This window comes from Symphalangus syndactylus, chromosome 5 (assembly GCF_028878055.3).
Source record: "Symphalangus syndactylus isolate Jambi chromosome 5, NHGRI_mSymSyn1-v2.1_pri, whole genome shotgun sequence".
In the NCBI taxonomy this organism is placed as follows: Eukaryota; Metazoa; Chordata; class Mammalia; order Primates; family Hylobatidae; genus Symphalangus; species Symphalangus syndactylus.
This window is the reverse complement of record NC_072427.2, coordinates 23,165,973-23,192,318: the sequence shown is the minus strand read 5'-3', so window position 1 is coordinate 23,192,318 and position 26,346 is coordinate 23,165,973. Positions and strand designations below refer to the sequence as shown.

The 26,346-nt window shown below is 38.6% G+C and overlaps 1 protein-coding gene across 2 annotated transcripts in view; it reads right to left on the bottom strand.

The window, feature by feature from the left end:
• ADAMTSL3 (ADAMTS like 3) overlaps window positions 1-26,346 on the bottom strand; it is a 385,342-nt gene that overhangs the window by 99,916 nt on the left and 259,080 nt on the right. For both annotated transcript variants that reach the window (XM_055277435.2, XM_055277434.2), the window contains exons 17-19: window positions 20,964-21,093; window positions 1,525-1,717; window positions 1,231-1,410 (exon numbers count right to left, since the gene is read on the bottom strand). In XM_055277435.2, coding sequence (XP_055133410.2) covers window positions 1,231-1,410; window positions 1,525-1,717; window positions 20,964-21,093 — 503 coding nt within the window. The remainder of the gene's footprint in view (window positions 1-1,230; window positions 1,411-1,524; window positions 1,718-20,963; window positions 21,094-26,346) is intronic.

Sequence of the window (26,346 nt, the reverse complement as noted above, 5' to 3'; positions counted from 1 at the left end):
AGATGTTAAGGATGCAGCAAGACTGGAGCAAAGGGATGGAAGAAGAATAAGGACTGGAGTAAGAGAGCCATGAGGGCAAGAAAGGCCCTACCAGCTATTCTGGGGAACATATACAATAGTCCCTTCTTATCCATGGTTTCGCTTTCCACAGTTAACTACGGTCCAGAAATATTAAATAGAACATTCTAGAAATAAACAATTTGTAAGTTTTAGTTTGCATGACATTCTGAGTAGTGTGATGAAATCTCTCACCATCTCACTCCATCTGCCCAGGACACGAATCATTCCATCCATGCTACCTGCCTATTAGTCACTTAAGTAGTCTTCTCAGTTATCAGATAAAAAAAACCATAGGATATATAAAATTCAGTATGATCCACAGTTTCAGGCACCCACTGGGGTCTTGGACTGTATCCCCTGTGAATAAACGGGACTACTGTACCTGATTTTGCAAGCAATCAGACTTATGGAAGATTCTGAACAAGTTGGAGACTTGATGGACACAGTGATGGGAACACTATGGGATGTTAGCTAGTCTGGAGATGGGAGAGTAATACAGAAAGATCAAGTGGGCAGTGTAATATAACAGAAAGAACTCTTGGAATAAAGTCAAAACAAGTGGATTCTGCTACTTTTCCAGCTGTGGAGCTTAGGCAGCTTACTTCAGCTATTGGGATTTAATTTCCCCCACCTGAAAAATAAGACTTCATTACTAGACTGGGTCAAGCCCTGCCAGCACTGAAACGATGTGCTAGAATTCTACTCACTGCACTAATTCAAGCTTGCCATGATGAAGGGTAAAATTAACAGCATAAGTGACAGAACAAAGAGGAAGTTAAGGCATGGAAGATGTTCACAATGTTGGAATGACAGGGCTTAATGAATGATTCCACATGAGAGGACACAAGGAAGAGAGGAACCAAAGTGATTTTGAGTTTATCCTGGGATACTATGATCCTCGTAGTTCCAAAAGAAGGGGCTGGTTTGGGAGAACGATGACGAGAACACTTTGAATAATACTGAGTAAAAACTGGAAATGAATCATGTGTGCAGGCCTGGACTATGGAACTTGCACAACCCCGAGAGTGAGTGAGCACCTCCTTAAATGTGGCCCCCTAGGACCCTTACTCATCTCGCAGTAGTTCCAGCCTGATCTTGTGGAAATATTTAGAAGCTGAAACAAAGGAGGGGCAGAAAAGAAGGGACTGTAAAGTTGAGCCTGGCCCTTACCTTCGACCAGTCTCCCACAGCTAAATGTGGAGGACAGTCTGTCCTGGCACAGGACTTGTGAGATGATGCCTTGGGTCCTTGGCACAATTCATCTGAGAGATTCAAAAAGCTGCCATCCGTTAGCAGCTGCCGACAGGTGACTCTTCTATTCTGAGTTCCCCCGCCACAAGTCCTGGAACACTAAGAAGACAAGATGGGGTGAGGCAGCAGGCTTGACCCACTCTATGTTAGTACAGAGCAGGGCCTCTCACAATCATAAACACAGAGGGCCCTGGAGTGGCCAGTCTGCCCTACCTGCTGCCATTCTTCAATGTGCCAGCCAGGAGGGCAGTCAAATTGATTGCATGCTTGTAGAGCATGGGGCTTTTCATCTCGGCACTCCTCAGGACTGGCAGGGGTCTCCCCTGGGTGCAGGCAGTACACATCTCGGGTCTGAATTCCAACTCCACAGGTAGCTGAGCAGGGCCCCCAAGAGCCCACGTGCCACCTAAAACAGAAAACAAGTGGGGAAAGTTGAACAGTCCAATAAACCAATGTGCAACCATCAGAGCATGAACAACGTGAAGTTCTCCTCTGGGCTTCCAGACTTCACACCCTGTATACAGATTCTACAGTCACAGCATCTCCATCAATATACTCAATTAAAACACAGAAATATAGTATTTAAAGGCAAGAAATATCAGGAAAGTGTTTGTAGATCTTTCCCATTTGGGAAAGTCCAGAGTAAAAAGCAGCAGATCTGTTCCCATCCTGTCCTACCACTATATATCAAAAATAAAATCCTGGTTTTGTTTTGAATGGAGCCCCAAGGCAATGATGATTTATATAGGTGTCAAAAGAAATTTTAAATGTTTAAAAGCACACTTCAGGAAATCTTCAAGGCACCTGGCTTCATTATTTGGAATATCCCTAAGAAAATTCTTTTATGTTAGGATCAGATTTACAACATATATATAATGTGATTCCTTTCCAATAAGATCTTGGAAAAATCAGGTTTTCTCATAAAACATCTGTAAAAATGAAAAACCAGGGCATCTGCTTTCGACACATATTTCCAAGTTGCCTTCAAGGAAGATTCTCCCAATTTACACTCCCACTAGAAGCATTTGAGAGCGCCTAGTTGCCCACACCCCTAACCACATTGGAGAGTATCACTGAGAAAAGTCTCTGCCCATATGATGGGTGAAAAATTACACATTATGGTTATTTTAATTTGTGGATATTTAATTAGCAAACATGAATTCTTCACTAGTTACTGTAGAGATACATCAGGAGGAAACCATTTTTAAATGTTTAAAATGTTCATAAAAGGATGCTGGCTCTGGGGTAGTTTGTAATAGCACACACACAAAAATTAAATTAAATTACATTTTACAAAATGGAAGGAGATCATATAAATGTTTAACAATAAAGCAGAAAATAATTGTCCATTCATACAGCACAATGCTAGCAGCCATTAAAATAATAAAGTAGATGTATAGTTATTAACATAGAAATACAATCATGATATATTTTTAATAGAAAAGCAGGTCATAAAATAGTTTGTAGAGTATAATCTTATTTTTTATGCATTTATAAATGCATGCAGAAAAAGGTCTGAATAATTATTCATTAAAATGTTACCAGTGATGATATCTAACTATAGGATTTTTATTTTCTTTATTCTTGCTGATTTTTTCTCTGATTTTTATTACAATAAGCACTCATGTCGGAAAAAATATTATTTCTCTGAAAAAATTAATTCGTATTTAATCTAAAAATAATTGTTTTTCTTTTCTAATTTTCTATTATAAACATCTCCTACTTGTAGAAACAAAATGAAAAATAGTATTTAATGCAAATATAATAGGACAAAAGAATAAAAGTTTTATGTATGAAGGAAAAATTTCACAATGAAGATATAATCATACAAGTATGGAGATTAAATATAAAACATAAACTTGTAAAAGGCATGAGCTATTAAGTATAGGAAAAATGGATAAAAAAATTAAAAAATTTAAACTCTTTAAAATACTTTGCTAAACCCTTGGCATATTAACAAGGCAGACATTAATAAAAATATAGGGGATTTAATAATATATTTGAAAATATGGGTAAAATAGATAACTTTCTAAGGAATTACAAAAGTTCCATTCAAGAAAGGGACTGGACCTCACTAGTTTTGTGGTCAAGTCCTACAAATTTTCAAGAAACAGGTGAATTCCCATTTTATCTTAAATGTTCCAAAATAAGATGGAAATATTTTATTTTATGCATATTATAAAGCTAGAAAAAATCTGAACACAAAAGCTGACAAATATATATAAAGCAAATTTTGCATGTGGTTATATATCCTAAATCCTAAATAAAAGTATAAATTCTAAGTAAAAAAGAAGCAAATTAATCAACAGATTAAAACAATATAGGGTCTGTGATGTGGTCTGAAGGTTTGTGTCACCAACAAATTCAAATGTTGAAGCCCTAAACCCCAGCATGATGGTATTTGGAGATGGGACCTTTGAGAGGTAATTAGGGTTAGATGGGGACATGAGAGTGGGGCCCTCATGATGGGATTAGTGCCTTTGTAAAAAGAGACACTAGGGAGCTTGCTCTCTCTCCACCATGTGAGGACACAGCAAGACATCTGCTGTCTGAAAGTCAGGAAGAGAGCCCTCACCAAAAACTGAACCCTTTAATCTTGGACTTTCCAGCCTCCAGACTGTGAGAAAATAAAGTTCTGTCTTTGAAGCCACCCTTATGGTATTTTGTTATGGCAGTGTGAGATGACTAATTCAGTATATTTTCTGACCACAGTGGAACTAAATTAGATAAACCCCAAATACTTAGAAATTTTGCTGTAATCTTCTAAATTGCCCATGGGTCAAAGAAGAAATCACAAGGGAAGGTAAATAGTATTTTTAAATGCACATTAATAGAAATATCAAATGTCAAAATTTGTGGAATTTAGCTAAAGCCATGATTAGAAGAAAATCAATAGCCTTAAATGATATATTAAAAAAGTTTGACAATAATAATCAAAGTAACCATTTCAAGAGGTTAAAAAAAGAATAGCAATTACACCCCAAAAAAGTAGAAGAAAGGAAACAATAAACATGAGAATAAAATGAATGAATTAGAAAATGAAACAAAAAGTTGGTCCTGGTGGGGTGCAGTGGCTCATGCCTGTAATCCCATCACTTTGGGAGGCTGAGGTGGGCGGGTCACCTGAGGTCAGGAGTTTGAGACCAGTTTGGCCAACATGGTGAAACCCCACCTCCACTGAAAATACAAAAATTTGCTGGGTGTGGTGGTGCACACCTGTAATCCCAGCTACTTGGTAGGCTGAGGCAGGAGAACTGCTTGAACCCAGGAGGCGGAGCTTTCAGTGAGCTGAGATCAGGCCACTGCACTCCAGCCTGGGTGACAGAGCAAGACTCCACCTAAAAAAAAAAAAAGTTGGTCCTTCAAAAGACTAACAAGATTAATAAATTATTCATAAAATATAAAGAAAAAAGAGAGAGGGCACATATTATAAAATCAGGAATTTAAGGGGGGGCATTTTTGGCATTAAAAAAGTACAATAAGTAATGAAAAACATTATGTCAATAAATTTGAAAATTTACATGAACTGAAAAAATTCCTACAAAAACCAATCATCAAAACTAACACATAAATGAAGAGAAATCGGAATAGTCTTATATCTATTAAGTTAAATTTGTAATTTAAGGTATTTAAAAAATAAACTCCATGTCAGACGGCTTCCTTGGTGAAATTCTACTAAACATTTAAGGCATAAATAATTCCAACCTTATATAAACTCTCTAAAAAATATAAGAAGGAAAACTTCCCAACTCATTTAAGCCAATGTCACTCATAAACAGATTTAAAAATCCTAAATAAAATACTAGCAATCAAGTGATAAAGTGAAAAATAATGTTACATGGTGACCAATCTGGGTTTATTCTAGGAAGGCAAAATTGGTTCAACCTCAGAAAATCAATCAGTGTCTATGACATAGCAAACTATAGGAAAAAATTCATATGATCATTTCAATAGAGATAGAAAAACATTTGTAAATTTTAACAGATATTCATGATAATAAACATTTTTAATTTGAATTAGCACATCCAAAAAAGCAAGGGCTTGGGGGTGGGAAGGTGAGACAGGGCTGGAGAATAGAGCAAAATATCTAATTGAGCACCCCTTTGTTACAAAAAATAGCAATACCAGTTAAAGAAAGACATAAGGGTAAGACATTCCCCCATACAAATGAAACATCTCAGCTGACCAGAAATCAATGTAAACACACAGTGCTAAAGCACTAAGAAAGTTATGAAACAGAATATGTAATATAAAACAAAATATATGTTTGAATGTACTGAGAGAATAAACTCTGATAGAGATTCTGAGAATAAGTTAATGATGGGATCATTGAAATTAGGCAAACAAAAAAAAAGGAAGGAAATTGCCAACTCCAGAGAAAAGACTTGCACCCAAAAGAAAATGTAACCATAACAAAAAAATGTCTTAGCTGTGAAATGCTTTTTTTTAAATGACAGCTTTATTGAGATACAGTTTACATAACATAAAATCTGCCCTTTTAAAGGGTAGGAATGCTCCTCCTATAAAATAGCTCTAGCCTAGTTCTAGGCGTTTTTAGATACTAAACACCTGACCATGGTGGAACGCCTGACCATGACCCATCAGATGAGCATGTGACAAGCTGCTTATCGTAAAGGGGACATTATCTATCTGCAAAGTCATATAGTTAGATGTGACCAGCAGTGGCCCACCACTGAGTGGAAGTGGTATATGGGACCAGGCATTGGTGGTGAGTGCATCATTGTAAAAAGTCTAGTGACGGTAATGGCCACAAGTGTCCAGAAATACCTAACCAGACATGACTTTAGTATGACTTAGTGTCTTCTTTCAATTTAATCTCCCTTAGCTCCTGAAAAACTTATAAACTTAGTTCACCAGCCTACTATTTTTGTGGATCACTTAGTATCTTTCTAGTAAGTTTGTTATTAGCTCAAGTTAAGCACGATTAGTTTATACTGCTTATACCTAGGAACCCTGATTAATATAAGGTGATACAAGTTTTAGATTATTTTTGAATTCTAGAAATTTTACATTCAATTAACATAGAAAAAGACAATATCGATACATAAATTAGTATTTCTATTCATTTAGCACCGATCCTTGACTTTTAACATATGTAATTATAATTTTTAAAAATTTTATTTTAGGTACATGTGCAGGTTTGTTATATAGGTAAATTGCATGTCACGGGGATTTGGTGTACAGATTATTTCATCACCCATATAAATAAGCATAGTACCTGGTAGGTACTTTTTCAATCCTCTCCCTTCTCCAAACTTCCACCCTGAAGTAGACCCTGATGTCTGTTGTTCCCTTCTTTGTGTTGATATATTCTCAATATTTACCTTCTACTTATAAGTGAGAACATGTAGTATTTGGTTTTCTGTTCCTGCATTAGTTCACTTAGGGTAATGATCTCTAGCTCCATTCACGTTGCTGCAAAGGACATGATCTCCTTCTTTTTCTATGGCTGCATAATATTCCATGGTGCATTGTACTACATTTTTTTAAATCCAGTCTACCGTTGATGCACATTTACGTTGATTTCATGCCTTTGCTATTGTGAATAGTGCTGTGGTGAACATATGTGTGCATGTGTCTTTATGGTAGAATGATTTATAATTCTTGGGATATATACCCAATAATGAAATTGCTGGATCAAACGGTAATTTTTTTAAGTTCTTTGAGAAATTGCCACACTGCTTTCCACAATAGCTGAATTAATTTACATTCCCACCAGCAGCGTATAAATGTTCTCTTTTCTCTGCAACGTCACCAGCATCTGTAATTTTTTGACTTTTTAATAATAGCCATCTGACTGGTGAGAGATGGTATCTCACTATGGTTTTGATTTGCATTTCTCTAGTGATCAGTGATGTTGAGCATGTTTTCATATGCTTGTTGGCCACATGCAGGTCTTCTTTTGGAAAGTGTCTGTTCACATCATTTGCCCACTTTTTAAAGGGATTGCTGTTTTCTGGCTGAATTTGTTTAAGTTTCTTACAGATTCTAGATATTAAGCTTTCATTGGATGCATAGTTTGCTAATATTTTCTCTGATTCTGTACGTTGTCTATTTACTCTGTTGATAGTTTCTTTTGCTGTGCAGAAGCTCTTTGGCTTAATTATGTCTCATTTGTCAATTTTTGTTTTTGTCGCAATTGCTTTTGGCATCTTTGTCATGAAATCTTTGCCAGGGCCTATGTATAGAATGTTATTTCCTAGGTTATCTTCCAGGGTTTTTATAGCATAACTATAAATGTTTATAACAAAAGTCTAGAATTGTTCAGTATGTCTATCCTTTTATTGATCAAGATGAAAGGATTTCTCAGCTATCTTGAACTACTTTCATCTGTTACTATTGTTAAGAATTGTTTTTCCTGACTTTTCCATTCTTCTCATTCTAATTATTTCCTGTGTTTTTGTGAGCATTTATTTTGCTTGTTATACTTTTTATTCTGTTTTGCCCTCTGTTATATTTTATTTTTAGGTTTACCCTTATAATTTTAAAGGCCCTATTTAACAACTATAGACTTAACCAAAATCATTTCCATCTTAATAAATGGTATAAAGGCCTAAAGCACTTTAATTAATCAACCTGAGTTTTACAAGGCTTTGTTGGACAATATTTCTTTTTTCAAATTGATAAATCAGAAACTATTATTGGTTTCCATAGTCAATAAACTTTTTTAGATTAAACATCTTTACAAAATACTTCAGTCATCATTCATTCTTATATCTCAGACCTTCCTTCTAGGATCATTTTCCTGCTTAATGAATACATTCTTTAAAATTGTCTTTAGTGAAAATTTGCTGATAGTGCAATTTCCTGGTTTGTTCACCTAGAATACTTAACATAAAATTAGTAAACATTTATTGATTACCTATGATGTGCCAAGCTCTTTTTAAAGTATATGTATTAACTCATTTAACTGTCATATAACCTTACTGTAAGACTACTTTGTTGACACCTGCTGCATAAGGAGATACTATTACCATCTGAAAATATCCCTATTTCATCTTTAAAATGGTGTTTTAGTAAGTATACAATTCTAGGCTAATAGTGATTTTTTTTCTGAGCCATTTGAAGATAATGCTTCATTATCTCTCATGAGGAAAAATGTCAGTTTTTGTTATTGTTCCTCTCCTGGATCTTTTCTATATCTCTGACTTTGATATTTTCTTTGTCTTTAGAGTTCTAAAGTTTAACAGCAATGTATCTGAGTGTGTATTTTTTTCCCCTGCTTGGGATTTGCTGTGACTCCTGATTCTTAGGTTTCATATTTTTTCATTAATTCTGAAATATTCCGTTATTATGTCTTTGATAAGTCTCTTTTTTCTTTTTAGAATCATGAAGTCCTTTTTATCATTTTTCACAGTATAAGGCACTTATTTTTTCTTTTAATATCATTCTTTTTTAAAGGCAAAAGAATCACAAGTGAATGCACTAGTCATGATCCATCAGAATGACAGACGCTTATCTACAAGAACATTTCCTAACTTCTTTCTGAATCTGTCACCACTGGGTATTACCGCTATTTTTTTACTTAAAAAGTGGGAGAATTTAATATGATTCTCTCTTCTTTTTCAAAATTGAATTTATAGAAATGTAACGGATACAAGTGCAGTTTTGTTACATGGATATATTGCAAAGTGATAAAGTCTGGACTTTCCCTGCAACCAACACCAGAATAATGTACCTTGTACCCATTAGGTAATTTCTCATCCTTTACCCTCCTCCCACCTGTCTGAGTCTCCAAATTCTATTCCACACTCTATGTTCATGGGTTCACATTATTTAGCTCCCACCTGTAAGTGAGAACATGTGAAATTTGACTTTCCACTTCTGAGTTATTTCACTTAAGATAATGGCCTCCAGTTCCATCCATGTTGCTGCAGAAGACATGGTTTCATTCTTTTTTATGGCTGAATAGTATTCCATTGTGTACATATACCACATTTTCTTTATCCAATCATTTGTTGAGGTGATTCTCTTTTCTTAGCATATTTTTGGATGAATTATTTTACTTATTGAGTTCTGGAGGAAGGAGATTTAATTTTCATTAGTGCAATCAATTATCTCCACCTGGCCTCTCCCTTGACCCGTGGGGATCATGGAGATTACAATTTAAGATGAGATTTGGGTGAAGACACAAAGCCTAACCATATCATTTCAACCCCTCTCACAAATCTCATGTCCATTTCACATTTCAAAACCAATCATGCCTTCCCACAGTCCCCAAAGCTTTAATTCATTCCAGCATTGACCTAAAAGTCCAAGTCCAAAGTCTCATCTGAGACAAGGCAAGTCCCTTCCACCTATAAGCCTGTAAAGTCAAAATCAAGTTAGTTACTTCCTAGATATAATGGGGGTACAGGCATTGTGTAAATACATCCATTCCAAATGGAAGAAATTGGCCCAAACGAAGGGGCTACAGGCCCCATGCAAGTCTAAAATTTAGCTAGGCAGCAAAATCTGAAAGCTCTGAAATGATCTCCTTTTGACTTCATGTCTTGCATACAGGTCACACTGATGCAAGAGGTGGGCTCCCATGGTCTTGGAAAGCTCTGCCCTTGTGGCTTTGCAGGGTACAGCCCCCCTCCCAGCTGCTTTCATGGGCTGGTGTTGTCTGCAGCTTTTCCAGGAACACAGTGCAAGCTGTCAGTGGATCTACCATTCTGGGGTCTGGAGGATAGTGGCCCTCTTCTCACAGTGTCCCAGTGGGGACTCTGTGTAGGGGTTCTGACCCCACATTTCCCTTTTGTATTGCCCTAGCAGAGGTTCTCCATGAGGGCTCCACCCTTGCAGCAAAGTTCTGCCTGGACATCCTCTGAAATCTAGGCAGAGGCTCCCAAACCTCAATTTTTGACTTCTGTGCACCTGCAGGCCCAACACCACGTGGAAGCCACCAAGGCTTGGGGCTTGCACCCTCTGAAGCAATGGCCTGAGCTGTATGTTGGCTCCTTTTAGCCATGGCTGGGATGCAGGGCACCAAGTTCTGAAACTGCACAAAGCAGCAAAGGCCCTGGAACTAGCGCATAAAACCATCTTTTCCTCCTAGGCCTCTGGGCCTGTGATGGGAGGGGCTGCCATGAAAACCTCTGACGTGCCCTGGAGACATTTCCTCCATTGTCTTGGCAATTAACATTTGGCTCCTTGTTACTTATACAAATTTTTGCAGCAGGCTTGAATTTCTCCTCAGAAAATGGGTTTTTCTTTTCTATCATGTTGTCAGGCTGCAAATTTTCTAAACTTTTATGCTTTGCTTCCCTTTTAAACATAAGTTCCAATTCCAAATCATCTCTTTGTGAATGCATAAAACTAAATGCTTTTTAGAGCACCTAAGTCACCTCTTGAATGCTTTGCTTCTTAGAAATTTCTTCTGCAAGATACCCTGTATCACCCCCTCAGGTTTAAAGTTCCACAGACCTGTAGCGCAGGGGAAAATGCCACCTCCTGTTTTCTTTTTGAAAATCCATTTTTATATATGATAAACGTTCTCAATATTTCCTCTGTATCTACCTTTTGTGAATATTTTACATATTTTATGTATTCTCCATGCTTTGTTCTGGGTAATTTCTTCAGCTCTCTCTTTCATTTTACCTGTTTACTCCAGCACATAACTTTTAAATTTCAATCACTATATTTTTAACTTCTAGATATTCTATTAGCTGAACCACATAAACTGCTAATATTTGACCATTTTTGACCAAATAGAAAGTTTCAGATGGTTCAATGTGATAATTGGTTCTTCTAAACAATCTTCCAAGTATTTTTGAGAGTTTATTTTTCATAGCATAGATTTTTAATTTCCTGTTTTATATATGTAAATATTTTAAATAAATACGTTTATATTCTGTACTTGATAATTCCAATTTACGATGCTCTGTGTATCTGATTCTGTTTTTTCCCCCACTGACTCTCACACATTGTTTCTTCATGTGGTTTTTAAAAAAATTTTGATTATGAGTTAATGCTCATTAAGTCTTTGTGGGAATTTTAAGGTCTGGGTAGAAGATAGATTCCTCCTCACAGGATTTACATCACCTCTATCAAGACCAGTATGACTTAATTTTTTGGATCACATAGAGTGAATATAAACCCTACTCCTACATAAAGGGCTATTTGTAGCTCTTAGATTCTCAGGGGAGCCTTTCTGATTCCTTCCATTCAGAGGCAGAGCTGAGACAGACAGTTCTCCTTGCAATCTCACTTTACAGGATGGATTTCATTTTTTGAATTTGCCTTTTCATTGAGGTAGACCCTGGCTTTGTATGGGGAATCTCCATTCTATTCCTTACCTTCTGAAGGTCTAAGGACTTGTCTGTCAGGCAAAAGATCTTAAAGCCAAAAAGTGTAGGTTACTGAGACTGACAACTGTCCCCACTAAGGCAATGCTTCAGCTTGTTTTTGGCTTCTGAGGATTTCTCTTACTTTCTTACAAGCTTAGTTCTGCATTTCAAGATACATTTTACATATTTTACCCAGTATTTTAGAGGTATTTAGCTAAAAGCCTTTAAGGATATCAAGTCCATCATGTGGTTAGAAATTGATGCACACAGTCACATACTTGAAATAATAGTGCAGCAAGTTTAGCTCTATGGTGATCATGATTTTCCCTCAGTATTCTGAAGATATTATTCCTTTGTATTCCAGAAACTCCAGTTGTTGATAAGTTGTTTGTAGTTAATCTGTTTTTCATGTGTGGTAGCTTTTAAGATTTTCTTATCGTCCCTGATTTTCTCTAGTTTCACTATTTCATATCTATGTGGGGATTTATTTTCATTTGTTTCTTTTGATACTAGGAGTGGATATTTTTTCTTAAGTTTTAGTAAACAGTTTACTTCACATCTTGATTCTCTGACATTACTTCCATATTTCTTAATTTTCTTCCCTTTCCCCAAATCATCAACTATTTTTCTTTTTTTTTTTTTTTTTTTTTTTTTTTTTTTTTTTTTTTTTTTTTTTTTTTTTTTTTTTTTTTGAGACGGAGTCCCGCTGTGTCCCCCAGGCTGGAATGCAGTGGCGCGATCTCAGCTCACTGCAAGCTCCGTCTCCTGGGTTCACGCCATTCTCCTGCCTCAGCCTCCCGAGTAGCTGGGACTACAGGCGCCCGCCAACATGCCTGGCTAATTTTTTGTATTTTTAGTAGAAACGGGGTTTCACCGTGTTAGCCAAGATGGTCTCGATCTCCTGACCTCGTGATCCGCCCGTCTCGGCCTCCCAAAGTGCTGGGATTACAGGCGTGAGCCACCGCGCCCGGCAATTTTTCTTTTATCTTAGAAACTGAACTGTCATTTGCTACGATTGCTTTGGAACCTCAAGCTCCAAATAACCACAAGTGCAGCTCCATTCACCACCTCATGTTTCCATTCCTTTCCTAGCCCAGGTAGTTGTTTTCTTACTTGTGTCTTTGATAGGCCCCCTTTTATACTGCATCTACCATTGATCTGTATTTGGAACAGAATATGATGTTACAACACCATCTTAATTGGAAGTCTATCAATTACTTAGACTATAATTGATAATATCTAAATTCCAGAAGTTTTGAATGTGAGTGAAGTCACCGAAAGTAGATACATGGGTCATATTTGGATGACAATTGGAATACATAGCTAAATAATTAGAAGGCTTCTGTTTCATGATTAAAACAATTTAGCTTAAATTTTTAAGTTTATTGATGTGACTTCAGCATGATCATCTTTCGAGCAAGTGTATAGCTAGACAAATCAATTAGAGTCACAAGGAACTAGAGATGGAGCTGTTTTTATTTAAGAAATGGGCAACAATTTCTTATTCACAGACAATGAACTCAATAAAGAATTGTTTTTTATATTAAGAAATAGGTAACAACCTGGTACAGAACCACATCACTATTGCCTCTTGCTTTCCTCCCTTCTTCCCTAGCAGTGTTGAATCCTGTTAGAGAAGAAGGCTCTCCTCAGACTAGTGGGACCATTATGTAACCCAGCATGTTTCTACAAGCTGCTGGCTCTCTCCTGGAAAAAGCAAACTCCATAAATAGCAGGCACTCAGCATTTATAGGATAGATCAGGGGGAGTAACCCCATAAAAGCAAATAAACATCCAACACCCCACCTTGGAGAGCCCAGGCTAATACATCAAATACATTTGCCTTTGGGTAAATAAAGATCCACTGGCTGTCCAACCCAATCTCAGTGGTAAGTTTCACCCTGGGGTGATATTTTACTGCTATTGCCCTTGGAGTCAGTAAATATTTGTATGGAAAATATTATGCAACACTCTGTTCCTGTTATTCCTACACCACTAGTTTCTAGAATCTAAAACATTTTTGTAAACTTACCTTTATTTTGGCATCAAACCTTTGTATCTGCTGGTTTTTTTCCAATATAACTCTCAACCTTTGAAAAGTTTATTAAATTTGCAAGTTTGAAATGAGGAATAGTATTTCCTTTCACATAAAAACAGACTCTTAATTTTGCAAAGTGGCCAAGACATGTTGTCTGCTCTATTATTCCTAGCTTGGAAGCTCTGTGGGCAAGAGATTGCTGAGGAAGAGAATGTGTAAGAACTCTCACTGAGGCACAGTGATGACAGAAAGGGGATACTGTACACAGGCTGATGCATGAATAAACCAGTAAGCTTTCTTCAGTAAATTTAAGAAACAATTTCTAGATTTGTTGCTAAATCTTGTTCTGGTTTGGTGGGCAATGGAAGAGCATTGCAAACTAAACTCAACCCTGCCTTGACTTCCTGGGCAGGTCAAACCAAGGCTGTCATCCTTAGAACTAAAACCCCAAGCACTTCACACTACTCGTGTGGACATAAGGATTGTTACAAAAGGACTAGACATAATTTGAAGATATGAATGAAAAATGCAACCTGAAAGCACTACTCAAAAATGAAAGATTGCAGCTTAGGGGGCCTCGGTGATCATAAAGTCCAACACCTTTCTTCATTATTCATATTAAGAAACAGGGTCCAGAGAGCTAAGGAACTCACCTGAAATTCCTTGAGAGATGTGGAACTGGGGCTCTAGCCCATGTTCCTGATCCATTTCCAATTTTCTTTTGACTTTTGAGAGTTCCTTGCTATCAAGTGTCTCAGGTTAGGATCCTATCTCACATTCTGTTGAACTTCATTTTACCAGTGAGAAGTGAGCCAATGATTACTTTTATGGGAAAGAATTAACTAATGTCATAGTAGCAAGGGTCTCTAAGAGGCAGAGGGCATAGTGTGTGCAAAGGTCCAAATGGCATGAATGAGCAGGAGTGTGGGTCATGGTGCATAATTTACTGTGGCTGCTGAGCAAGTTCCTTAGGGTGAGTCTGAGTGTGTGTGTGTGTGTCTGTCTGTCTGTCTCTGTCTCTCTGTCTCTGTGTGTGTGTGTATGTGGTAGAGGTGACAGGAGATGTGGTTTAAGAGTTGGATCCTGGCCAGGCGTGGTGGCTCACGCTTGTAATCCCAGCACTTTGGGAGGCCGAGGTGGGCGGATCACGAGGTCAGGAGATTGAGACCATGGTGAAACCCCGTCTCTACTAAAAATACAAAAAAAATTAGCTGGGCATGGGGGCGGGCCCCTGTAGTCCCAGCTACTCAGAGAGGCTGAGGCAGGAGAATGGCGTGAACCCAGGAGGCGGAGCTTGCAGTGAGCCGAGATTGCGCCACTGCACTCCAGCCTGGGCGACAGAGCGAGACTCCGTCTCAAAAAAAAAAAAAAAAAAAAAAAGAAAGAGTTGGATCCAGGGTCACAAAGGCATTTATATGCTGTTATGGGTTGAATTGCCTTCCCACAAAAGATGTGGAAGTTATAACCCCCAGTACTTGTGACTGTGACCTTATTTGGAAATAAGTTCTTTGCAGACGATCAAGAGGAGGTCATTAGAGTATGCCCTACTCCAATATAAGTGATGCCCTTATGAAAAGGAGAAGTGTGGACACAAAGACGCAGAGAAGGAATACAATATGAAATCACAGGGAGAATGCCATTCACAAGCCAAAGAATGCCAGAGGTTACCTGCCAGGAGAAAGCCATGGAACAGAGGCTCCCTCACAGCTCTAAGAAAAAATCGACCCTGCGGACACCTTAATTTTGGACTTCTGGTCTCCAGATCTGGGAGATGATAAATTTCTGTTCTTTAAGCCACTCTGTTTCTGGTGCTTTGTTATGGCAGCCCCAGGAAAAGAAACACATACCAAAGTAGAGAATGTGGATTTTAATCCATAGATAAAAGAGTATTGTTGAAGGTTTCATGCAGAGGCACACACACTCATTTTGCAACTTAGAAAGATAAAGACCTTTCGGCCGGGCGCGGTGGCTCACGCTTGTAATCCCAGCACTTTGGGAGGCCGAGGCGGGCGGATCACGAGGTCAGGAGATCGAGACCACGGTGAAACCCCGTCTCTACTAAAAATACAAAAAATTAGCCGGGCGTGGTGGCGGGCGCCTGTAGTCCCAGCTACTCGGAGAGGCTGAGGCAGGAGAATGGCATGAACCCGGGAGGCGGAGTTTGCAGTGAGCCGAGATTGTGCCACTGCACTCCAGCCTGGGTGACAGAGCAAGACTCCGTCTCAAAAAAAAAAAAAAAAAAAAAAAAAAAGAAAGATAAAGACCTTTCATAGTCACGTGTGCGCACATGGATCAGAGCAGGAAACAAGAGAGGCAAGAGTTCATTTAGAAACTGTTGAAACAGTTCAGTTAAAACATATCTGAATTAAGGCAGTGGCAGTTACACATGATTAGGACAAATTCATCAAGTATTGAAAAGTAAATGGTCAAGAATCTCAAGTTCATATTATCAGAGAACTAAAACCATAAAAGGCCACTTTATGTGATTCCACTCAAAAAAGAAACTCAGGTTTCATGATAAAGTGGGGGAAAATGTTTGATTTAGTCTTGAAAATTTAAATTAAAAATTATAAAATCAAGTTATCTTATCTTGAACATAATTGTGGTTGTAATACCAACTTTATGCACTAATTCTTAGAATGGCAGAGAATGAATTGTAAATTGTTTCATATTTTGGCTTTCTTTTCTGAAAAAATTATATGACGACACATTATGGCTACCTTCACTTCCAGAGCAAGAGTGTAATAGTTATTTTCACAAAAATAAAACTGAGTTTCATCAGTGTTCTTAGGGCCTCTCTTTTCATCCTGTGATATGCAAATCATTCTCATCTGAAGTGCCTTTCATGTTGTTATCATTTTCATTTTCTCTGTTTTAGTTGTTACTTGGCTAGAAACAGGACAGAACTCTGGTGAAGACTAGCTTCATGTCAATCTGCAGTTAAGATTTAAATCTAGAAATAAAATATACCCCAACACATTGGGTTGTATTTTCTTCTTTTTACTCTTCTTGGTCAATGGCTATCAATATATCATACCTAGCTGGGCGTGGTCACTCATGCCTATAATCCTAAGGGCTTGGAAGGCTGAGATGAGAGGATGTCTTGAGCCCAGGAGGTCAAGGCTGTAGTGAGCCATGACTGCATGACTGCACTCCAGCTTAGATGACAGAGAAAAACCTCATCTCTAAAAACATTTAAAAATTTTTAAAAATTAGTGATGCACATGGCTCATTCCTGTAATCCCAGCAACTTAGGAGGCTGAGGCAGGAGGATCACTTGACCCCAGGAGTTCAAGGCTGCAGTGAACTGTGATCACATCACTGCACTCCAGCCTGAGCAACAGAGAGAGACCCTATCTCAAAAAAACACAACAAAAAAAAATCACACTTAGCCAAATTGTAGTCACAATTTTAAGTCTGTGCAAATTCTAAACCATTTTTTTTTTGTAGTCATCTTTCTAGAAAGAGAGTACTGGCTAGAGTAGACTAAGGGGATGGCTAGTGGAGGGACTGGAAATCAGGAGACCAGCTCTACTAGTAGCATGATATGTGGGCTCCCACAGCTTCCATTTGGCCATCCAGAAAAGGCAGAATTTGGACTAGATGACATCTCATGAGAAATGCTCCATGTTTGGGCTTTATGTTGTAGTATGCAATTTATTCAGTGTATGCTCATGGAGAAGTCACCAATTACCTAAAAATCCTAAATTTCAGTTTTCATATATGAAAACAAGAGCCCTTATTCATTATATATCTATTAGCACATTTCTGAAAGAATGTGAGGCTATTAATAAGAATAGTACTAGCTACTTTTCACCAAAAAGAGACTTAGAGCAGTGATTTTCAAATTTTTGCACAGCAAAACACCTGATATAGTGCAGGCATAAGTTGTGAACAGGTTCATCCACTGTTTTAAATAAAACAGTACATAGAAAAGGATTTATGGGCCAGGTGCAGTGGCTCACGTCTGTAATCCCAGCACTCTGGGAGGCTGAGGCAGGCAGATCACTTGAGGTCAGTTTGAGATCAGCCTGGCCAACGTGGCAAAATCCCATCTCTACAAAAAATACAAAAATTAGCTGGGTGTGGTGGCATATGCCTGTAGTCCCAGCTACTCAGGAAGCTCAGGCAGAAGAATCACTTGAACCCAGGAGGCAGAGGCTGCAGTGGGCCGAGACTGTGCCATTGCACTCCAGCCCGGGCAACAGAGTGAGACTCCGTCTCAAAAAAAAAGAAAAGAGAGAAAGAAAAGCATTTATGGATTGTAGAACTCTTAAAACTGCTGTGCAAAATGCTGGGGCATGGGGGCCATGGTTGGGAAAGCAGTATTTCTGAAGGAGACACTGAGCATTTTTGGAAAAGACAGTAGAGGTGCACTGATATTCATGGCTACAAATATAGAAAGGGATTCAACCATTTTGATAAAGAATGTTGTTGATGGCCGGGTGCGGTGGCTTATGCCTGTAATCCCAGCATTTTGGGAGGCCGAGGCAGGTGGATCACCTGAGATCAGGAGTTTGAGACCAGCCTAGCCAACATGGTGAAACCCCATCTCTACTAAAAATACAAAAAATTATGTGGGCATGGTGGCAGGCACCTGTAACCCCAGCTACTCGGGAGGCTGAGGCAGGCAAATCGCTTGAACCCAGGAGGCGGAAGTTGCAGTGAACCATAAGATTGTGCCATTGCACTCCAGCCTGGCAACAAGAGCGAAACTCCATCTCAAAAAAAAAAACAAAAAAAAACAACAACATGTTGTTAGTGTCATATAAACAATAAAAAGGAAACGATGATATTTGCAGATTCACATGGAGGCAGGCTTTAAATCAAGGACGCTCAAATGGAATTGTGGTGGGCTGGATCCCTAGTTTTAAATAATTTTCTTAAAAGATTTATAACTGATCTAATTGTCTCCATTTTGTTCTCCCCGTTTCTGTGTTTGAGTAATCTTTTTAAATGCAAATCTGATGTACCACTTCATTGCTCAAACCCTCCAATGGCTTCCCACTGACTCTCTGGATGAAGTCCAAGTGCTTACCGTGGCCCTTGCCCATTCCTATCTCATCTGATGACACATTGATTTCCTTTCTCTCCAGTTCCTTGAGCACACTGAGCTCTTTCTTTCCTTGGGGCCTTTGCACATACTGTTCCCTCTGCCCAGAACACTCATCCTCTACACCTCTCCTGGCAGATTCCTGCCTGTGTTTACGTCTTAAACAACCTCCTCAGGAATGACCTGCACCAACCTCCCCGGCTTCTTGCCCCACCAATTTATTTTAGGTCCTCATAGTATTCTTGCTTTTGAGATGCTGTTTATCTAACATCCGCCTTGTGCCCCATCCCCAGATTAAGTTTAAGAAAACAGTTTACAAAATGATATGGTACATGATTCCAATGTCATGGGGAAATATGTTGAGAAATATAACTATGTTTTGCCCCCTCCCTGTATTTTCCTCTGTGCCTTGCTCCTATTCAGGAAGGTGGTCATCTGTTTCCATCTTCATTGCCTCAGGGAAGGGATGTAGGAGGGGAGGAAAACAGAAACCCTGGCTTTTCCAAAAGTATCTAATTCAGTGGTTCCAATATTAGAATAGAAAAAACTGAGAAACATAAATAATTCGGATTACTATGTGCCATTACACAAGTTCTATTTCTGTAAACATAAAAGGGCATTATATATTCAACACTGCTCCAATACATTTGCTATTCTTGGAAAAGTCTGGATATACTTGACAAAGTAGATGTCTTGCCTCCTAGTTACATCAAACCTTCCTAAAAACTCTCCTTTATTGTCTCCTCTGCAATCTGCATTCTAGCGTGGATTACTCTGGAATGCCGTAAGCTTGGGGGTGGGAGTGGGAGTGGGAGGTGGCAGGGAAACAGATTTCCCAATGCTGTTTCTGGGCCTTGCTTTGCTCACCAGGGTAAGTCTACAGGCCTCTACTGCATCACCTCAACCACACACGGCCAGATGGCTCTAACATAAGCCAACAAGCTCCCAGTACTTCTGTAGGTCTCAATGGAAGTGAGAAATACGGTAACGGATAGAAAACACTGTGCCCATTACATGGCAGGTGTGATTTCACCAAGGATGAGGCACACACTGGCCTCCTCCTGAGACTGTGCGGGCTGGAGAACAAGACTCTCAAGGAAGGGGTGCCCATCTCCAGGATGTGGAGGGCCTGATTTCTAGGGGGGCCTAACGTATTGATCCCCACCTTCCCCACCCTTATGCCATCAAGGCAGGAGAAACATCACAGCCAACAGATTGCATGGAATTAAAATCAGAAGGGTCAAGAGAATTCCAGAAGCACAACTTATTTTCTGAATAAACATAAAATACACTTATCCTTAGACTAATATGGCAGGAGGATACAATAACCTCCCTGAATCACTGAGAGTCCTAAACATAGCAGAACTTGCTTTAGCAAATGAAAGGATTTCATTAGCAGGGCAAACGACTAAGAGGTAGGAGAGGCAGGAGGTGACTGGAATGGGCTCAACATTTCTGGCAACTAATTCTTCTCACAGAATAGGGGTCACAAGATAATAAAGGTAAAAGAGAGAGGAAGGAAAAGACTGGAGGCTATATTCAGAAAAGTCTTGTGTGAGAAACCAATGATGTTCCGTTATCACCCTCTGTAGCCAGCAGCATCAGGGACACAGGAACATGAGAACAACCTACTTCTCTTCTGATACAATTCCTCAGGACCTTACCAGGACTTAAGCAAGGAAGCAGATTAACTTTTAAGGTAAACCTATCAGCCAAAGAGATCAAGAAGATCACCCTCACCTGCTCATTGGGGTTTATAACATTATACCCCACAATCTGAGACCCAAGGCAAGTCAATGGGAAGGTAATAACAGATCAGTATGAGTGCTAGGTATCAAATAGGAGATTACACAGTCACTCAACAAATATGGATTAAGCACCTACTGTGTACCAATGTTAACTCTAATGCAAATCCTGTGCTTTCTGATGGGATATTAAGGGAAGAAGTGCCCTGGAGGAAACAGGGAGGAGAAAGAGAACAAATCCACTGATCTCATGGCTTTGCGGGTAGCAGGCCAGTTTATGTTCATTCGTGTTCGATGCAAACAAAAGCCAGCCTCGAGAGCATTCCTGTTCAACATGGCTGTATCTGAGCACCTAGGCAAGAATCTGGCTGGAGCATAACTTGAGCAGAGAAGAGAGCTCTGAAGCAGGCTTAGCACATCTACCTTGGGTGAACCCACAAGTCTGCACTTAGGTGGGTTTCTCTGCAGAGGAGGGTATTACCACCCGGACATGGTATATACCAGGAGCACAAGACAGCACATACCTGGGAGGACAGGGCTCTGTGTTACAGGCCTGGCTCATGGCTGGAGGACGGTGGACCATATCACACAAGCTGTCATTGACTGTCTGCTGGGTCTGGATGTGTAAGCACACTGCTATGGCTTCTTGATGGCCTGCAGGTTGGAAAGAGGAAAATGCAAATGACATGGAATAACTTATTGTGGAAAAAAGAAAATAGAGTCTTAGGTCTTCTCATTCTTAGCACACTGCCCTTTTGACTATCATAGGGCTGCAGGCTGCATTTCAGGGTACACCTGGGAGCAAACAACTTTGCATTATCCACAGTCTCCCAGTCTATGATATTCCCTCATTAACCTTTTAAATTCAGTCCCTTTACTCTCTGTCTCCCAAATCTACTCACTTTGAAACATTCAAGAGCACCCCAACTCCCCATCCACCCCTGGACTTAATCTGCATTCCAAATGTACTCAAAGCTAGGAGTTCCCCCAAATAAGCCATCAAGGTGTTCCTTCCAAACAGTCACAATAGTTTCCTTAAGAGGAATTTTTGAATCAGCTGCTAAAGAATAACATTTTCTCTGTATCACTGCATATGTGCTAAATCTGGCAGATAATTCCTCACAATTTAAATTACGATTTGAGTTCCTGTTCGCTATGACTGTAATTTGTAACATTTCTATTGCTGGGAAAAACAATAACAATACCTCCTATTTGGAAAGTGTACAAAGTGCTTTCACAATAATCAGCGAGGTCAAAACAATAGTATTATTACCTCCATTTAATTAATTTAATAATAAGGAAACTGAGGTCTAGAGAGAAACTAAGACAGCAAAAATGTGGTAGATTCAAGCCTAAAAATTAAATTCCCTGCCTCCTAATTCAGTGATCTTTCTTTTGTACATATTCTAGGGATTCTAAAATGCAATACAGCCAAAAAGTACAAGACTGCTCCTTGGGAAAATATGAACTTTCACAGGCATATTTTCCCTTTGGGGCCAGACAGGTCTGCCTGACCCCAAAGCCTATGTTCTCAACCAGTATTCTTTGTCCGCTGGGACAAAAAAAAATTATTGGAAAATCAGATGGAACAAGATGTAAATCAAACTTTTGATTAAAAAGTCACATACAAACTGTAATAGCAACTATGTTATTTGAAATATGCAAATGCATTCATTTTCATGCAAGAATGTGCGTTCCATTATGTTAGAAGGTTGTGGTTCTTTTTCCAAATGCCATGTTTCAATTCAACCATTTTACAGTATTTTACAGGATGTAGTATTGGCCAAAAATACTTCTAAAATATATATTTGTGATGTTCAGTTCTTTCTAATAAATTTTCTCCTGCTGTCTTCAGTTGTAATTTTATGTCCCCTGCCATGGCAGGATGCAGAACTAAATCTGCATGTATTTTCTATGAACTTTTAAAATAAACATTGGCTAACCTGAGATATAAGAAGGCATTGCTACAGCTTAATAACTCTAGGTTTTATTTGCAAATATCAAAACGTAGTTACCTTGTAGAGGTTTAAATGTTCATTTTCTAGTATGTTTATTTTTTTTTAATCTGAGAAAAATCCAGTTAACTTTCAAATATATTTTTATTTATAACAGAAATTTTTCAGAAATTTTTATTACAGGGACTATTTTGGAACATTTTCTGAATAAGTGGGCCTTAAAGCCCCATTATAACCCATTCTGGATGGAATTGTACAACACTCATGACACACTTTTCTGTATTAAAGCAAGTTTACTGAAAATAATTTATAAGTTTAATAGATGATTTAGGATACTTATTGAGGTAGAGTATATTTTGAAAAATGGCCACAAAATATCTCCCATCGCATACATTGGTCCTACAATGTTACTTTGACACTTCTCACCTTAAAAGATTTGATTAAGCATTTACTTTCAAAAATTAAAGTTAAAAAAGGAAAAATTATAAAAATAAGTTTACCTCATAATACAATTTAGGTAATACTTACAACTACGAATTTAGAACATAATACATCAAGTGGTGAAACGTCAGCATCATTTTTTTAATAAATTTCTTTTTGTAGCATGAGGCAACATCCCTTACTTCACATTTGACTTTTGCAGTGTTATCATGAAAGTGTCTTTTTTTTTAGAAAAAGAAAAACATACGTAGCTTGTGGCAACATAGTGAGACCCCATCTCTACAAAAAAATACAAAAATTAGCTGGGTGTGGTGGCTGTGCCTATAGTCCCAGCTACTCGGGGGGCTGGGGTGAGAGGATCACTTCAGTCCAGGAGGCTGGGGCTGCAGCAAGCTATGATTGTACCACTGCAGTCCAGCCTGGGCACAGAGGAAGACTCTGTCTCAAAATATAGACGTATATTTTATCCTTCATCAAGAAATAAATTAATATTTAAAGGGTAAAAACACAGACTCCAAGAAGAAGCAGAGCCAATACATAAGCTGACATGTTCTTTTTGCTTGGTTGGGTTTCTGCCATTTGCAAACAACAGTGTTGACTACTTCAACATGGCAAATAACATAACACACACATACACACACAGTGTAAGAATACCAGGAGAGATTTTTAAAATCCATAGTCACAGCCTTTTATGTGCCACTCAGTATTAAATATGCCAAGTTGTAAAATAAATAAGGAAAAAATAATTTGTGTAAGAAAATTATGTTGCTTTAAAAATCAAGTAGTCTTGGGCCCTAGAAATAGATACAATTTGCTTTCTTGAAGCATCCATGGAACATTAACAAAAATGGATCCTCTATTAGTCTAGGAAACTGCAGTAAGTTTCAAAAGTCATAAATTATGCAGGTAACATTCTCTGACTATAATATAGTCCAACATGAGTGAATAATAAACAATTAAACTCCCCAACTCCACACATTAGAATTTGTATAAAGTCCTAGGCCAAAGAGTAAATAGATTACACATTATTTGTGGCAGGAAAAGGGAGAACGGGGAGGCTTACAGCCACTTCAGACTCGACAAACAACTCTAGAAGATAAATTTCAGTATTCTCATGAAATGGATGGTTTTTGTCCCAAGTGAGTCTAAATTATGTAATTTATTTAAAAATTATTATAAGAACTTGGATTGAATATAACAATAAGTGGGGGGAAACTTGAAAATAATGTTAAAGATGGAGCCATGATGCTCCCCCTCAATCCCAAAAACAGGACAAGATTTAGACAGTTGTAGGAACTAGCACTTTCAAACATTTTAAACAGATTTCTATGATATAAACTATTTAAAATTATTTAAAGGTATAGAAAATGCCAGTTCATCTCACAAAACTACCAAAACCTGATGATACCTAAACCTATACGAGGAAAAAAGAGGTCTGCTTCATACAGTGTGGGCTTGTATAATGCTATATTATATATAACGATGTTCTTTGTTTCCAAAACACACACATACACACAGGCCTAGGATCATATTGGAAAGAACAGTTAATTTTTTTCTCTTTCTGCTGATTAGCTAGTTTGACTGAGGGGTACTACTGTAAAGTCCCGAGTAATGAAAAAGAGTGAAGCATGATATGTTATGGATCCAAAGGTATCCTGTTTGGTGCTAAAATGCAAGTTTTGTAGCACTTCAAATAGGTGAGTTCTTTTTAGGAACCAATTGAGGAGACAGCTGGTAAAGATTAAGGATTGTTGAAAGCCATTTGGCCTTAGGAAGGGCATCATAAACCACTGGAGCCTGAGCGGAAGTGACCAATTACGTCAAAATGAGCTGGAAGAAACTACAGCTCAAGACCTGTCATGATTTGAAGGGATTTGGAGAAAACAAAACGGCAGTTGCTAATGTACCATGTCGGGAACACATCTCTATTGGGAGTATGCTCAAATGAGCCCATAGGGGGCCAATGCAATCTTTGTTCCCATGTTACCATTTGTAGAAAGGAATTCTTGTACTCCACTCTGCAAAACAGAGTGCATTTACATGCATCAGTATCATTCATACATATATATATACCCTAAATTAAATAATAGCATAATCAGCAGTATATAATAAAATTACCTCATTACCTCAAACATCTGTCATTCACCTACCAATCACTTTCAGCAAATATTCATATGCACAAAAGCACAGAAACAACCAGATGGGAACTTCCTTTTGTAAGCATACAAACCTACCTACACTCATATCCTCACTAGCCTTTTCCCTGCTTATTACAATAAGAAGCTGCCCTTCCAATGATTTAAGACCAATCTCCACGACTGTGAGTGGAGTTTCATCCCCTTCAATCTTCTTAGAAAACGTATTGCTTTGCCTTTCACTTTCATTCTAGAGCTTTCTTGTTGCCTTTTAAATGTACCCAAGGATCTCCAACATTAAATAACCACCCTTCACCCACACCCACACAGATCTGCCTCAACCTGCAAGGCCATCTTAATCATCTCCTCCTCTCTGTTTTCTTTAACATGGCCAATTTTGCTGCAAAAAAAACTCCTCTATTCATCTCCACTCTGTCACTTATCATTCTTTCCTCAACCCTTTCAAATCTGGTTTCCATCTCTGCTCCTCCACTGAAATGACCTTTCCTTAAGTCCCCAGTGGCTTCACATTGCTGAACCCAGTACCAATGCTGAACCCTCACCTCTCCGCCTCTGCATGGCATGCAACATAGCTGACCTTGGTTTCCACCACACCACAGACTTCTGTTTTCATTATATCTCGCTGATCTCTTCTCACAGACCTTTGCGGCTTAGTGTCCTCCACCCAGACACGGAATGTTGAATTTCCTCAAGACTTAGTCCTAGACCCTCTGCACTCTTCATAGGTATTCTCCTGAAAATTCTTGTCCATGCCCCTGGCTTCAATCCCTGGATACACACATGATGCATAAATGTACCATTCCAGTTCAGACCACTCTTCTTCACTCCAGACCCACACATCCAACTGACTACTTAACATCTCCACTCGGAAGTCGAGAGGCATCTTAAAAGCATTATGTCCACAAATGAACTCATGGGTTCCCTCACCAACATTTAGCACGCACCATCTCAGAAAATAGTCTTAGGACTCAGACTTGCCATCACACTCCTGCTTACCCACTCCACTGACAGATCCTTTTATCTCCTACATGTCTCTCAAAGTCATCCGCCATACTCCATCTCTACCGTGGTCACCACTCCAGTCTAAGCTCTTGTCTGGAATAGGAAACAGCTTCCTACGTGATCGCTCTCACAACATCCTTATCCTTTCTAATCCATTGTCTACAATAAAGCCGGACTAACCTTTTTGAAATAAATAAAAATTTGGTCACATAACTCCCATTTTAATTACTTGAATGACTTCCCATTGATCTTGGGATAGACTCAAATCAACATAGCCTGTAAGGCCATAATTGTCTGGCCTCTGCCTTCCTGTCTAGCAGCATGCCACACTAAACCCTGTCTCATCCTCAGTA